The 13,829-nt window shown below is 37.5% G+C and overlaps 1 protein-coding gene across 13 annotated transcripts in view; it reads right to left on the bottom strand.

The window, feature by feature from the left end:
• The window catches only part of myocd (myocardin), a 134,763-nt gene that overhangs the window by 58,479 nt on the left and 62,455 nt on the right, over positions 1-13,829 (bottom strand). For 12 of the 13 annotated variants that reach the window (XM_051913916.1, XM_051913921.1, XM_051913915.1 and 9 more), the window contains one exon: positions 4,392-4,493. The exons of the other annotated variant lie outside the window; for it this stretch is intronic. In XM_051913916.1, the coding sequence (XP_051769876.1) occupies positions 4,392-4,470 (79 nt within the window). In that variant the 5' untranslated portion in view covers positions 4,471-4,493. The remainder of the gene's footprint in view (positions 1-4,391; positions 4,494-13,829) is intronic. 13 annotated transcript variants of the gene reach the window in all.

Below are 13,829 nucleotides of genomic sequence, written 5' to 3'. Positions count from 1 at the left end.
CAGCTGCTTCTAATAAAACGTTCAAACGATCTTGTTTTATCTGGCCAGGGGAGTTTCTTGGCAGAGCCGTGCGTTGCATACTTACCTATTTACCTGGTATGTATACTGGCAAAAACAAACACTGTTCTTAAAGAGGAATATTCACATTTTGAGATAATGAAGGAAAATGATTCCCCGAAAATCATTTGTCATGTAGTTTCATAAACTGCTATGATCAATGACCCCATGTACTTTTGTACTCTGGACCAAAATCCAGAGATTTAAAGAGAACAAACAGTGCAGTTACTTTGTGTGTCCATATGAAGGTATCACTGCATACATCACACATTTACTGGAGAAGAAGCAAAATGACTGAAGACATTAAGTGTAGTTTTCTGAGTTTGTGCTTAAAACAAGAACAAATATCTGCCAGTGGGGTCAGAAAAATAAACATGATTTAAATAGAAATTGACCCCATTGGGAGATATTTTTGTTTTGTTGTTTAAAGCATGAATTTGCTGAACAAGAGTTAATATCTTCAGTCATTTCGCTTCTCCAATAAATGTATCTTGATTTAAGAATGTTTAGATATTTGTGCTGGAAAACAAGACAGAAACACTGAGGAAGAACAGAGTTTTTTTTGCAGTGTGTTGCTGCATCTTGCAGGGAGATTTGCGATGTTTAGTAACTGAGAACTCTCCATAATCAAAGAGAGATACAAGGCTGCTATTAACATCCATCTCAGCTGATGCGATCACAAGAGGTCAGCCGAAGCGCTGCTGTTAAACACGAGTCTCCTGTCCAGAGCATGTCTCTGATTTCAGGGCTATAAACATCACTTAGTATGTCAGTGAATGATGATAAAGGACAACGCAGAAAATAATGCTGCACTAAAAATAATTATTAGTTTAAGTTCACATTAGGTTATCACACACACACACACACAGGTTTTTTTTTTTGTGAATTGTGGGGACATTCCATAGGCGTAATGGTTTTTATACTGTACAAACCGTATTTTCTCTCCCCCTGCACCAGTGGTTCCCAAACTGGGGTACGCGTAACCCTGAGGGTTCGTAAGGCGACTGAGGGGGTACTGGAACAAAATGCTGAGTTTTGCCGTTCATTTAATTCTTCCCACCTTAAAATAACATTAAAACCGATCATGTACTTCTAACAGGCACAATGCCGTAAATGCATGACATCCAATCAAAATATCAGATCTTTTGCGGTCAAAACTGCATCCATATAGGCTGCGTCAGAGTCTGCTGCCTTATCAAATAGCGTTACATTACTGCCGTTCTCGACAACGTACCTGTAGATTTAGAACTCACTAGCATGAAGTAATAGCCTTGCACAGAGATCAGTTTAAGATACAAACTCTTGATACAAAACATACCTTATGTGAGTACTTGTTTTTAATGTTAATATTATACGAGCAAGAAGGCAAATCCAAATATCCACACGATTGCAAATGTGACATTGATTTTATACAAATAAAAGGGTAATATTAAGTGATGTTCATCACAGTATTGTCAGTATTTGTTCTATTTTGCAACGAAATAATAGTTCCAACGAAAGCCACAGCAGAACTCCAACACACAGCGGTGTTTCGTGAACGAATCTGTGGCTTTGAACGAATCGTTCGTGAAAGTCATTGATTCAATGATTCATTCATAAATACAGCTGCTTGCTTGTTACTGAATGAATGAATGACTCAAGCATTAAGACAGTGACTTACCGCCATCTACTGGCGGTTTTAGTATTTAAAAGAATCACTTTTCAATGTTTTTATCATCATTGAATATTTACTGAACTTTTTTAATTAAAACATTATTAATGTTGTAAATGTATTTATAAAGATAAAAAAAAAATGCACTGGAAAGTCAATTTAGGGGGCAAATATTATCCTCGTGCAGTCCAAGTGGAACCCTAACCCTAAACCTTCCCATCACAGGAAACTGTGCACATTTTTACTTTCTCACAAAAACTCATTCTGTGTGATTTATAAGCCTTTTGAAAAATGGGGACATGGAGTAATGTCCTCATAAGTCACTCTCTCCGTGTCATACCCATGTCATTATACAAATTTGTGTCCTGATATGTCACAAAAACATGCGCGCACACACACACACACACACACACACACACACACACACACACACACACACACACACACACACACACACACACACAGTTAGAATGACTCACTTTGACTAACATCACTGCATCTGACACTTGGTGCATTTTATGTATTTTTTCCCCTATCACATATTTTAGTAATCATCATAAATTTGGTATCATTTGAAAACAAACACTTAAAATTCATCCTGTGAAAACAGTTTTGAAATTGGACACTGCATTACTATGAAAACGCTACTTTAAAACTTTTAGCAGCTCAATTTTTGCGATATCAACTTTAAATTTGGACAATTTCTCAAGGTCAAATTCTTTAGTAAAATATATATTTTGTATAAAATAAAAAATGTTTAGCTCCATACATTTGCTTTAAACTGCAAAAAATGCTTTTCTTGCTGAGTATTTTTGTCTTATTTCAAGTACAAATATCTAAAAAAAAAATTAAATCAAGATACATTTTCTATGTGACATAAGATAATTAGTCTTGTTTCCTGGGAGAAAAAAAAAAAAAAAAAAAAAACTAAATTACAGGGTTCAACGCTAAGGATTTTTTCTAGTGGCTTTAAATTTTTACTTGCCCCACCAAAATTTTCACTGGCCCCACAACAAAAAATGAATAAAGTAAAAGAAAAGAAAATGGGCCTATAAAATAAGCCTAGTTATTGTTTTCGTTGTCTTTGTTACATTTAACCTTAATAAATAGGGTTATGACACCAAAAGCTACTAGATTAACTCACTTAAATTTTACATTTTGTTAGACAAATAAACAGTAAGTAATAAAATAGTAACAAATAATCAAATTATGTGTAATAGCACAAATAAATACAACAGAACAAACATATAAATTAAATAAACAGTGCTTTTCAAGTTTTTCATGTAGGTTTAAACAAGATTTCCAGGTACAGAAAATGTAATCTAATGTATAACTATATAACTATAGATTAAACATTATTAGGTAATCAGTCAAGAGCAGTTACAGATGCATAAATAATGTTTTGCAATGTTGAAAAATTCAAAAAGTTAAATACTGTTATTTGAAATTATTTAAAAAATCAAGACACTTTAAATATGAAATTAAGCCCGCCAGTAGGTGGCAGCGAATCACTTTTAATGAGCGAGTCATTGAGATTCAACCGATTCATTCAGGAAGTGTTGCTCAGAGACGCAAAACAATGCTGTGTGGACTTTGTTTGGAACGGTTTTCGTTGGCGAAATAGAGTGAAAAAGGCGATTTGGTGTCTAAAATGTAAGTCACTTGATATTAATTTCTTGTTCATTAAACTATACGTTGTATAAAATCAATATCACATTTGAAATCATGCTGATATTTGGAGAAAAACGGCGCTCTGTGTAATATTGGTTAACTATATTAAATGATATAAATATAAAAGATATACAGGGGCATTTTTGCCCCTTATCTTTAATTCTAGGGGCTTTCTAAATGCATTTTAATAGACTAAATCATGCAGTGAAAGCGTACACTAAATATGCACATGCACTAGTCTAACCTAAGTCACGTAGTGTATGTGCGCACTCAAGGGGTGTGTTTTTGTTTGGTTTTTGTAAAGTGAGGGACATACTCGATCATTTCAGATCGTTAAATCAACAATTACGATATCATACACGATATATATCGCACACACTACAGCACTGGCCCGATTGGGCAAGTGACGGTTCCGTCAACTGTCCCGAGCGTCGTTCACACTGGCCCCGGGCCATCGGGCAGTCCTTATTGTCGAGCCCTGAATTAAACGCATTTTGCTTAAAACTAGTAAAATGATCTGCCAGTGGGGTAAGAAAAATAATCTTAATGCAAACAGAAAACAAGAATCTTTTTCTTACCCCACTGGCAGATAATTTTACTAGTTTTAAGCAAAATGCACTTAATTTAGTTAAGTGCATTAACTAAATGCACTTAGTTGCACTTAGTGTACAGTAAACAAAGTTCTATAACTTTTTTACACTTTCAATTCTGCAATAATCAGCTGAGTGTCTTCTTTAAAAAGAAGTTTTGAGTTCAGATCTGTGCGAATTTAACAGGTTAATTTCACACTAAAGTGGCACCAAATTACACTTGAAAATTATAAGACTAGGTAATTGTAACTGTAAGTTAACTAGTATAGCTGCCCTCCCTTGATCGTCCTGACGCTCCTCTGCTCTCAAAGGTGGCGTCCATGCAACGTTTTCCAAGATAATGTGTAATTTTTGACATTGCCATTTGCAAGACAGATTGATACGCAATAAATGAAGGGATGAGGGTGTGATGATAAACTCACCATTCTTGTGCTGTGTGTGTGAGGAGGGATGAAGGTCAGGCTTCCTCATGCTGGAGTCATGAGTCTTCGCTGCGTTCATCTCCCTGTCCGCGCTCCCGCAGTCTGTCCCGGCCCAAACACACACCAGAACACAAGTCACATTCAGCATGTGAGAGTCGCTTCACATTCACACCATGATTACGGACCCATAACTTATTCACAAATTATTTCAGTCTGTTTCTCACACAAAGCTGTCACAAGATTTGGAATGTAGTGCATGAGTCGTATGGACTACTCTTATGTTGCTTTTATCGTGATTTTGTTTTGTTTTGATGCTTTTATCATGTTTTTTGCTTTTGTCACCACTCACTGTATGCTAGATCTGTGTTTGTGTTCCACAGAAGAAAGAAAGTCAGGTTTGGAACAACGTGAGGATGAGTAAATGAAGAGAAAATATTCATTTTTGGTTTATCCCTTTAACATTGTTGTGTCGTTTACTGGATTATCTTTGATTGTGTAAACTCGTAAAAATAAAGGATCTTTATTGGCATCGATGGATCCATTAAGAACCTTTAACATCCATGGAACCTAAAGGGACTTTATAAAAAAGGTTCTTTACATGATTAAAATGTTCTTCATACTGAGAAAAAAATGGTTCTTTTAAGAACTGATCACTGAAAGGTTCTTTGGGGAACCAGAAATGGTTCTTCTATGGCATCACTGCGAAAAACACCCTTTTGGAACCTTTATTTTAGGAGTGTAAGAAGCAGCTATAACCTTGAATTGAAGCCAAAGAATGTGTTTCTGAAACAGACAGGAACGTTTGCTATTGATTTTCCTTGAGATCTGTTTTAGCAAGAAGATATTCAGCAGTGACTGAAGCCTAACTGTTTGTTTACAAAGTATGAGCTCACAAATGCATCTCCCTTCCAGCGTGACATTCGTTACAGAGTTCATAATGAGCCGACCTTAAACACACACGGACCGTTCAGTAGCTTCGAGGGCCTCTACAATGTGTCCTTGTGAAAAACGAGGCCTTCGGTTTCCTTTCCACGAGCCAAGACTTCTTTACACACCATCTACAGAAACAAACCGCATAGGGCACTCCAAACATACATCTCTGTTTTCTTTAATAAGCTGTGTTTTCAAAACCACTAAGATGTCTGAAGGACATTAATTCCCTAAAAATGTCACGGCTTGTAAAAATACTCTTGTTATCAAAACCACGCTGCCAATTTTTGCACATTTGACAAGCCAAAAAGCCACGGCATTGATAAAACCTTTGGAATAATGGAGTTTAACGCACACAATATAGTAGGTTTATGCTTTACAAATAAAATCGGTTAGTCATGCTAACTTGCCAATATGTTTTACAAGTTAAGAAATGTTGGCGGCACTTTATTTTACAGTCCTGTTCCCCATGTATATACTATGTACCTATTAGAGTAATTACAATAACTGGGTAATAACTAACTGAACCTAGCCTTAAACCTAACCTTAACCTTAGGTAAGTACACTGTAAGTACGCATACTGTAAAATAAAGTCCAACCGAAATGTTTAAGATGGGATGTATTTTGACCTTGTGGCTTGTATAACTGCATTGGGAAACCCACATCAGGTCAAAGCATACCAAGGTGTTAATAGATGCATGAGTTTTCTGGACCCCATTCACTTCCATAGAAATACAACATCTGATAAAGCGTCCATCCCACACAGACTGAAGAAAGACTCTTAACTGATGGGAACGCCTTCAAAGCCTCCATCCCAGATGCAATCCGGCTCATTATGTCTCATGTGACCGTACGAGTCACAGCGTTTAGGGATGAACGCTGGAAACCGAAGGCCGGGGAATATTTGTGAGCCAGTGACAGCGCCACACCGCAGTAAAACATGACACACGACGCCTTTTGATGAACGCTGATGAATGTTGTGCAGCGTAATTAAAGGCCATCGTGATGCACGACAGAATTCATAATCATCTACGTACCTGTCAGAATACTGTAGTAAATCACTGCAGCTGGGAGAAAGAAGCTGCTTAACTTCTGTTTCGGGTACTTGGAATATTTTTATACATAACTCACAGTACTCCAATAGCTGGCATATTTCTCCTCATATTACTGAATTATTTCACATTTGCATTATGTGCAGTTTGAGTATAAATTGCACTTTTATTCCCTTAAAAAGGAATATATATATATATTGGGACACACCTCTTATTAATTACTGATTTGAGGTGTTTCAATCAGACCCATTGCCACAGGTGTATAAAACGTGTCATTCTGAAGAGCTCAATGAACACGCTGCTGGACTCTGGAGCAGTGGAAGCGTGTCCTGTGGATTGACGAATCACACTTCTCTGATTGTCAGTCTGACGGGTGAGTCTGGGTTTGGCGGACGCCAGGAGAACGTCACCTGACTGTAGTGTGCTGGAGGAGGGATAATGAGCTGTTTATCAGGGGTTGGGCTGGGCGTCTTACTTCCAGTGAAGGGAAATCTTAATGCTTCAGCATAACAAGACTTTTTGGACAATGCTACGCTTCCAACTTTGTGGGAACAGTTTGGGGAATGCCCTTTTCTATGCAGGACCGTGCCCCAGTGCACAAAGCAAGGTCCATAAAGACATGGATGGATGAGTTTGGTGTGGAAGAACTTGACTGGCCCACACAAAGTCCTGACCTCAACCCCATCTAACACCTTTGGGATGAATTGGAACGGAGATTGTGAGTCAGGTCTTCTTGTCCAACATCAGTGCCTGACCTGATGAATGAAATTCATACAGAAACTCCAAGATCTTGTGGAAAGCCTTCCCAGAAGAGTGGAAGCTGTTATAGCTGTAAAGTACATAACAGCTAAATACATCCATATTAATGTCTACGTATTATTAATGTGTATTTAGAATACAGAGGGAAACGACCTAGAGGGGAAATATTGCCCTTTAATATTGATGTTTTCTGACATAACTCCTAATGCAAAATAACTAAAATTAGCCCCTTTCACGAATGAACTCATTTAAAGACAGTTTTATGTGGTGTGTTTTTTTTCTCCTGTCATTTTTAATCGCGTCCCCCTTTCTTTCTCTTCTCCACTTTATTTCAAACTGACCACCAGTTGAGTTGAACAATTGCCAGATTTATGGGAGGCTTTCATTGCTTGCTTTATTTATGTTGGGGTTACTCCAGGACTTCCAGGGATGAGTTTGTGAAAGAATTAACACAGTGATGATTTTTCTTTATTTATTATATAAAGACCCAATATAGGCTGTCAGTGTCGGGCTGCTTTTAGACATCATCTAGTTGGAGAAACAATGAACAAGTAATCTACTAACCTTTATTATTATTAAAGGGAAATACTTCCCCATGGAACATTTTGAACCATTATGAGGACATACATGTATATATATATATATATATACACAGCATATATAAACAAATTCATGCATTTGAAGGTTAAGTCGCTTAAGCGTAAATATAAATACAACAACACTTCAACATTATTCATCTGAAAATAGAATTCTACACATATCTGCAATGATTTATCAAGAATTTATTTCTTTGACACCACTGCTGATGCAATTTACAAACATTTCTTGAGATATTTACTGTTCTAATACAACACACGTCTTTTTCAATTATTTCCCTGTCTGCAGCTTTCCACAAAAAAGGGAAATATGAATAAAAATAGTAATGATGTTTGTGGCTAAATATGCACCAACAAGCCATACAACAAACGAGCTAGGAAACAATAAACCGTGTCACACCGAGTCTGATGACAGGCAATATTTAAATGGAATGTAAACCCGAGCTTCTGAGAAACGACATGTTTAATGAACGGACTGATCAGAGGCATTATGTGCTACTGAGGTGAATCTGAAAACTGTTGATAGTAAAGCGTCATATTTACAGAGTTTATCCTAAAGTAAACAGACGCAGGGAAAGCAAAAAGGTGTCAGACAAGCTGTTGAATGACTTTTTAACAGAAGATTTGGCCAGATTTAGAGCTTTTGCCATTCTATAATAAACAATGGCATGGGTATATTGAAAATATTTACTTAATTCTGCAAAGTGACTTATGGCAACATCGGCTGCTAAACAGAATGTCATGAGTGTTATGGCGTCAGGTACCATGGACTGTATAAATACTCTCTGTGCACTTGTTTATAGGAAAGCCCCATCTGGATTCAGCTAGTACTGTGACCCCAAGCTTTTCAAATGGAAAATATAACACAAGTGTTTGCTGAGAGAGAACTACAGCAGTCAACTGTCAAGTGACAGACGAGGCCATGTTGTAAAAGACGCAGACTCCACGTCCATGCTTCTCTCATTGCTAATAAACAGATCTTGAAGAACCATCTACACAGAACTTATCCATGTTCTCCAGCATGATCTGAGATGATCCTGTGCTTCAGTAGAACATCTACATTTACGTATCTGGCACAAGCTTTTATCCAAACCAAGATATACATTTAGAACAATTCATGCATTGGGAATCGAACCCAACCTTGGTGTCGCAAGAACCATGATCTACCGTTTGATCTCCAGGAAGAACATCTGGCAGTCTGTACAAAGAGTCACATGATCAATCACACACATTTATTTGATTAGTGACACTGAAATAATACAGAATATGAAATAACTAATACTTTCTGTTTATTTCCAGGTTTTAAATGGGATTTTAAATTTTAGATTTTCAGTTTTGGACCCCATTGTGTATATACTACTACTACTACTTCTACTACTACTAGTAGAACTAGAGCTACTGCTACCACTATTACTAGAACTACTAGAGCTGCTGCTACTACTACTACTACTACTACTACTGGTCAAGTCAAGTCACCTTTATTTCTATAGCGCTTTTTACAATGCAGATTATACTGGTACTGCTGCTGCTGCTGCTGCTGCTACTACTACTACTGGTACTGCTACTACTACTAATACTACTAGAAATACTGCTGCTGCTACTACTACTACTACTACTACTACTGCTACTACTACTACTACTACTAGAAATACTGCTCCTGCTGCTGCTGCTACTACTACTACTACTACTACTACTACTGCTACTACTACTACTACTACTACTACTACTGGTCAAGTCAAGTCACCTTTATTTCTATAGCGCTTTTTACAATGCAGATTATAATGGTACTGCTGCTGCTGCTGCTGCTGCTACTACTACTACTACTGGTACTGCTACTACTACTAATACTACTAGAAATACTGCTGCTGCTACTACTACTACTACTACTACTACTACTACAGCTATAACTAGTAGTAGAACTGCTGCTGCTGCTGCTACTACTACTACTACTACTACTACTACTACTACTACTACTACTACTACTACTACTACTACTACTGGTGGTCAAGTCAAGTCACCTTTATTTCTATAGCGCTTTTTACAATGCAGATTATACTGGTACTGCTGCTGCTGCTACTACTATTAATACTACGGCTATAACTAGTACTAGAACTGCTGTTACTACTACTACTACTACTACTACTGGTACTGCTGCTACTACTATTACTACTACTACTAATACTACTAGAAATACTGCTGCTGCTACTACTACTACTACTAGAAATACTGCTCCTGCTGCTGCTGCTGCTGCTACTACTATTACTACTACTACTATTACGGCTATAACTAGTAGTAGAACTGCTGCTGCTACTACTACTACTACTACTACTACTACTGGTACTGCTACTACTACTAATACTAATATTACTAGAAATACTGCTCCTGCTGCTGCTACTACTATTACTACTACTACTACTACAGCTATAACTAGTAGTAGAACTGCTGCTACTACTACTACTACAGCTATAACTAGTAGTAGAACTGCTGCTGCTGCTGCTGCTACTACTACTACTACTACTGCTACTACTACTGCTACTACTGCTACTACTACTACTGCTACTACTACTACTACTACTACAGCTATAACTAGTAGTAGAACTGCTGCTGCTGCTGCTAATACTACTACTACTACTGCTACTACTGCTGCTGCTACTACTACTACTACTACTGCTACTACTGCTGCTGCTGCTACTACTACTACTACTGCTACTACTGCTGCTGCTGCTACTACTACTACTACTACTACTACAGCTATAACTAGTAGTAGAACTGCTGCTGCTGCTGCTACTACTACTACTACTACTACTACTACTACTACTACTACTACTACTACTACTACTGCTGCTGCTACTACTACTACTACTACTACTGGTCAAGTCAAGTCACCTTTATTTCTATAGCGCTTTTTACAATGCAGATTATACTGGTACTGCTGCTGCTGCTACTACTATTACTACTACGGCTATAACTAGTACTAGAACTGCTGTTACTACTACTACTACTACTACTACTACTACTACTACTGGTACTGCTACTAGAACTACTAGAGCTGCTGCTGCTGCTGCTACTACTACTACTACTACTAGAAATACTGCTCCTGCTGCTACTACTATTACTACTACTACTACTACGGCTATAACTAGTAGTAGAACTGCTGCTGCTACTACTACTACTACTACTACTACTACTGGTACTGCTACTACTACTACTACTACTACTAATACTACTAGAAATACTGCTCCTGCTACTACTATTACTACTACTACTACTACGGCTATAACTAGTAGTAGAACTGCTGCTGCTGCTGCTACTACTACTACTACTACTACTACTACTACTACTACAGCTATAACTAGTAGTAGAACTGCTGCTGCTGCTACTACTCCTACTACTACTACTACTACTACTACTTCTACTACTGCTACTACTACTACTACAGCTATAACTAGTAGTAGAACTGCTGCTGCTGCTGCTGCTGCTATTACTACTACTACTACTACTACTACTACCACCACTACTACTACTACCACAGCTATAACTAGTAGTAGAACTGCTGCTGCTGCTGCTACTACTACTACTACTACTACGGCTATAACTAGTAGTAGAACTGCTGCTACTACTACTACTACAGCTATAACTAGTAGTAGAACTACTGCTACTAGTACTACTACTAATGTTACTTCTACTATTAGTACTACTACTGCTGCTGGTACTACTACTACTACTATTATTATTATTAATAATAATAACAGCATTCCTGTAGCTCAAACAGTAGTGTAAGGTGTTTTGCAATACCAAAGTCAGGGTTCTGATTCTCAGGGAATGAATGAACTGATCAAACGTTCATCCTGAATGCAGTGTAAGTCATTTAGGATAAAAGTACCTATAATACATTTATATGCTCAGGGGTATGTTTTATATAACCCACACTATATAGTCAGCAACAAACGGCTGGTCATGTGTTGTATTCCTAAACATTATTTACCCATACTGCACAATGTGAATTACTGTATACTATGAAGAACCAAGCAAAGAACAGACTAGCCCTGGATTTCAATTGAACTTTGAGATGTTCACCATCGGACTATTGAGGTTATTAATAGCAGAATGTGCTAAACATCAGAGCAAACTTTTTTGTGACTTTACCTTTTTATGACCAATGTGGTTTAGTCTAGAAGGCCCTTAAAAGCTGCGGATGACGGGTGATGCATACAGTGGTCTGGAGTGACTTATGAGAGATTAGCTATGTAAACCCATGCTGAAAGTTAAGAGGTTAACTATCTCAACAAACAGAGATGAGTTTGTGCTACACACAACACACAATTCACATGCTTGCCATCTCATTTAGAAGCAATGCAATGATTTTTGATGAATCTGTGCATATATTCAGACCTCCACTTCTGAGTCCTTGTCATATCGCAGGGAGCCAAACCCTTAACATTTCAAACAGACCGTTCCGTGTTACAAGCGACTCTTGGCAAAAACCAAACACATTTTATAGTTGTAATGAGTGAAACAGTTTACATTTCTAACTTTAAGAATGTAGACTTTTCTTTAACCTGACCTTTTCTGTTATTTTAAATGATCCTTTGCTTTGACTCAACCCAGTGCACCCAATACCAACCATTACATGCTCATTTGCTCACAGTAACTTATATAATCAGCGCTGACGTCAAGCATTTTTCTTTAAGCATAAATACAGCTGAACCACATTTGTTCTTCTTGTTTATTATGTATATTTAATTTTCACACTGAACCTAGACACTTCAAGAAAGAAAGACATTCACAGTTCCACTCAAAGTTCAACAAAACAAAAATAACTCAAAATCTATAATGGAAAAACATGATACTTAACTGACCACAGATGCCAAGACAGATTAAGTCAAACCAGGATCAGAAATATCTCACAGTTCACCAGATGGACCTAAAATTGTTGCGTTCTTCATAACAATTGGCATATTACAATCTTTTTAAATCATCATGAAAGGGAAGTTGCGCTCGTCTTTTCTCCTCTATTGTGACGTATATCCGAGTGAACAGTTTCTCAAAGAAGAACAAATGTAGGGCGGGGCTTGATTTTGTCTGTGGGGAATTGATTGGATGGTTGTGGTTTGCTATTGATGGATCTTATGTGAGTGACAGGTCGCCCCGCCCTCATCATCAGAGAAGAGATGTCGCTACTAAGATATTAAGACTTAATAGTTATTTTGATTCAAGATTAAATGGAACATGGATGTAAAAAAAAGATGTGCATCGATAAATCATTTAGATGCAATAAACACTGCAATAGCCCATAAAAAATGGTCCACTTTGATTTCACAGTGACTTGCATAAGAAATGATAAAGTGCTGAGATGTTGTTCCTTTTTCATTTTATCACTCAAATCATCTCCAGATCTTCACAATGGAAATCAAGAACTGTTGTGTTTTACTCTCAATTGAACTGATTCTGCTCCAGAAACACATCAAGCCTGGTGTGTTTGTCCTTGTGTAAATTTCTTCCATTCCTGTCTTTAACTCTGGGTGGTACGAATTGTTCTTTTCACTGTGAATGTGTTTCTCCCGATGCTGACGCTGCTGACCTTGAGCGACACGCTGCGTCTTACACCGCTCAAGAAAACAACCACTGATTTAGCTGTGTGTGCAGATTTTAAACTTTATGAGAACAATAACTCTTACATGTTCTCATAAAATTGACGACAGAGTTCTGCATCTTATTTGTCTGAAACACAACATGACCATGACCAATGAACGAATATCAAGAACACACAGAACTGATGAAGGAAAATATGGCCTGCGTCCTACATGAAATGCATTCTGGACTATACAATTGGCAAAATGGCTGAAAAAGCATAATTTGATTTAATGGTTTATCCCTTTTGACCAATATGTGGTGCTGTGGCCAAATTGATGTGGTGTCAATGACACTTGCAAAGTTTGGTGTCAGTATGCCAAAGCATTGCAGAGATAAAGCATCCGAGTGGTTTTGGCATCATACCATCAACTTTGTTGATGCGGTATACGAAAATGATTTTGTCTATCAATACGAAGTTTATAACTTTTTGCCAGCATGGTCTGAAGATGATACGATTCGATTTTGGT

The sequence above is a fragment of the Ctenopharyngodon idella genome, chromosome 12, assembly GCF_019924925.1.
Source record: "Ctenopharyngodon idella isolate HZGC_01 chromosome 12, HZGC01, whole genome shotgun sequence".
NCBI classification, from domain to species: domain Eukaryota; kingdom Metazoa; phylum Chordata; class Actinopteri; order Cypriniformes; family Xenocyprididae; genus Ctenopharyngodon; species Ctenopharyngodon idella.
This window is presented reverse-complemented; position numbering and strand designations above follow the sequence as displayed.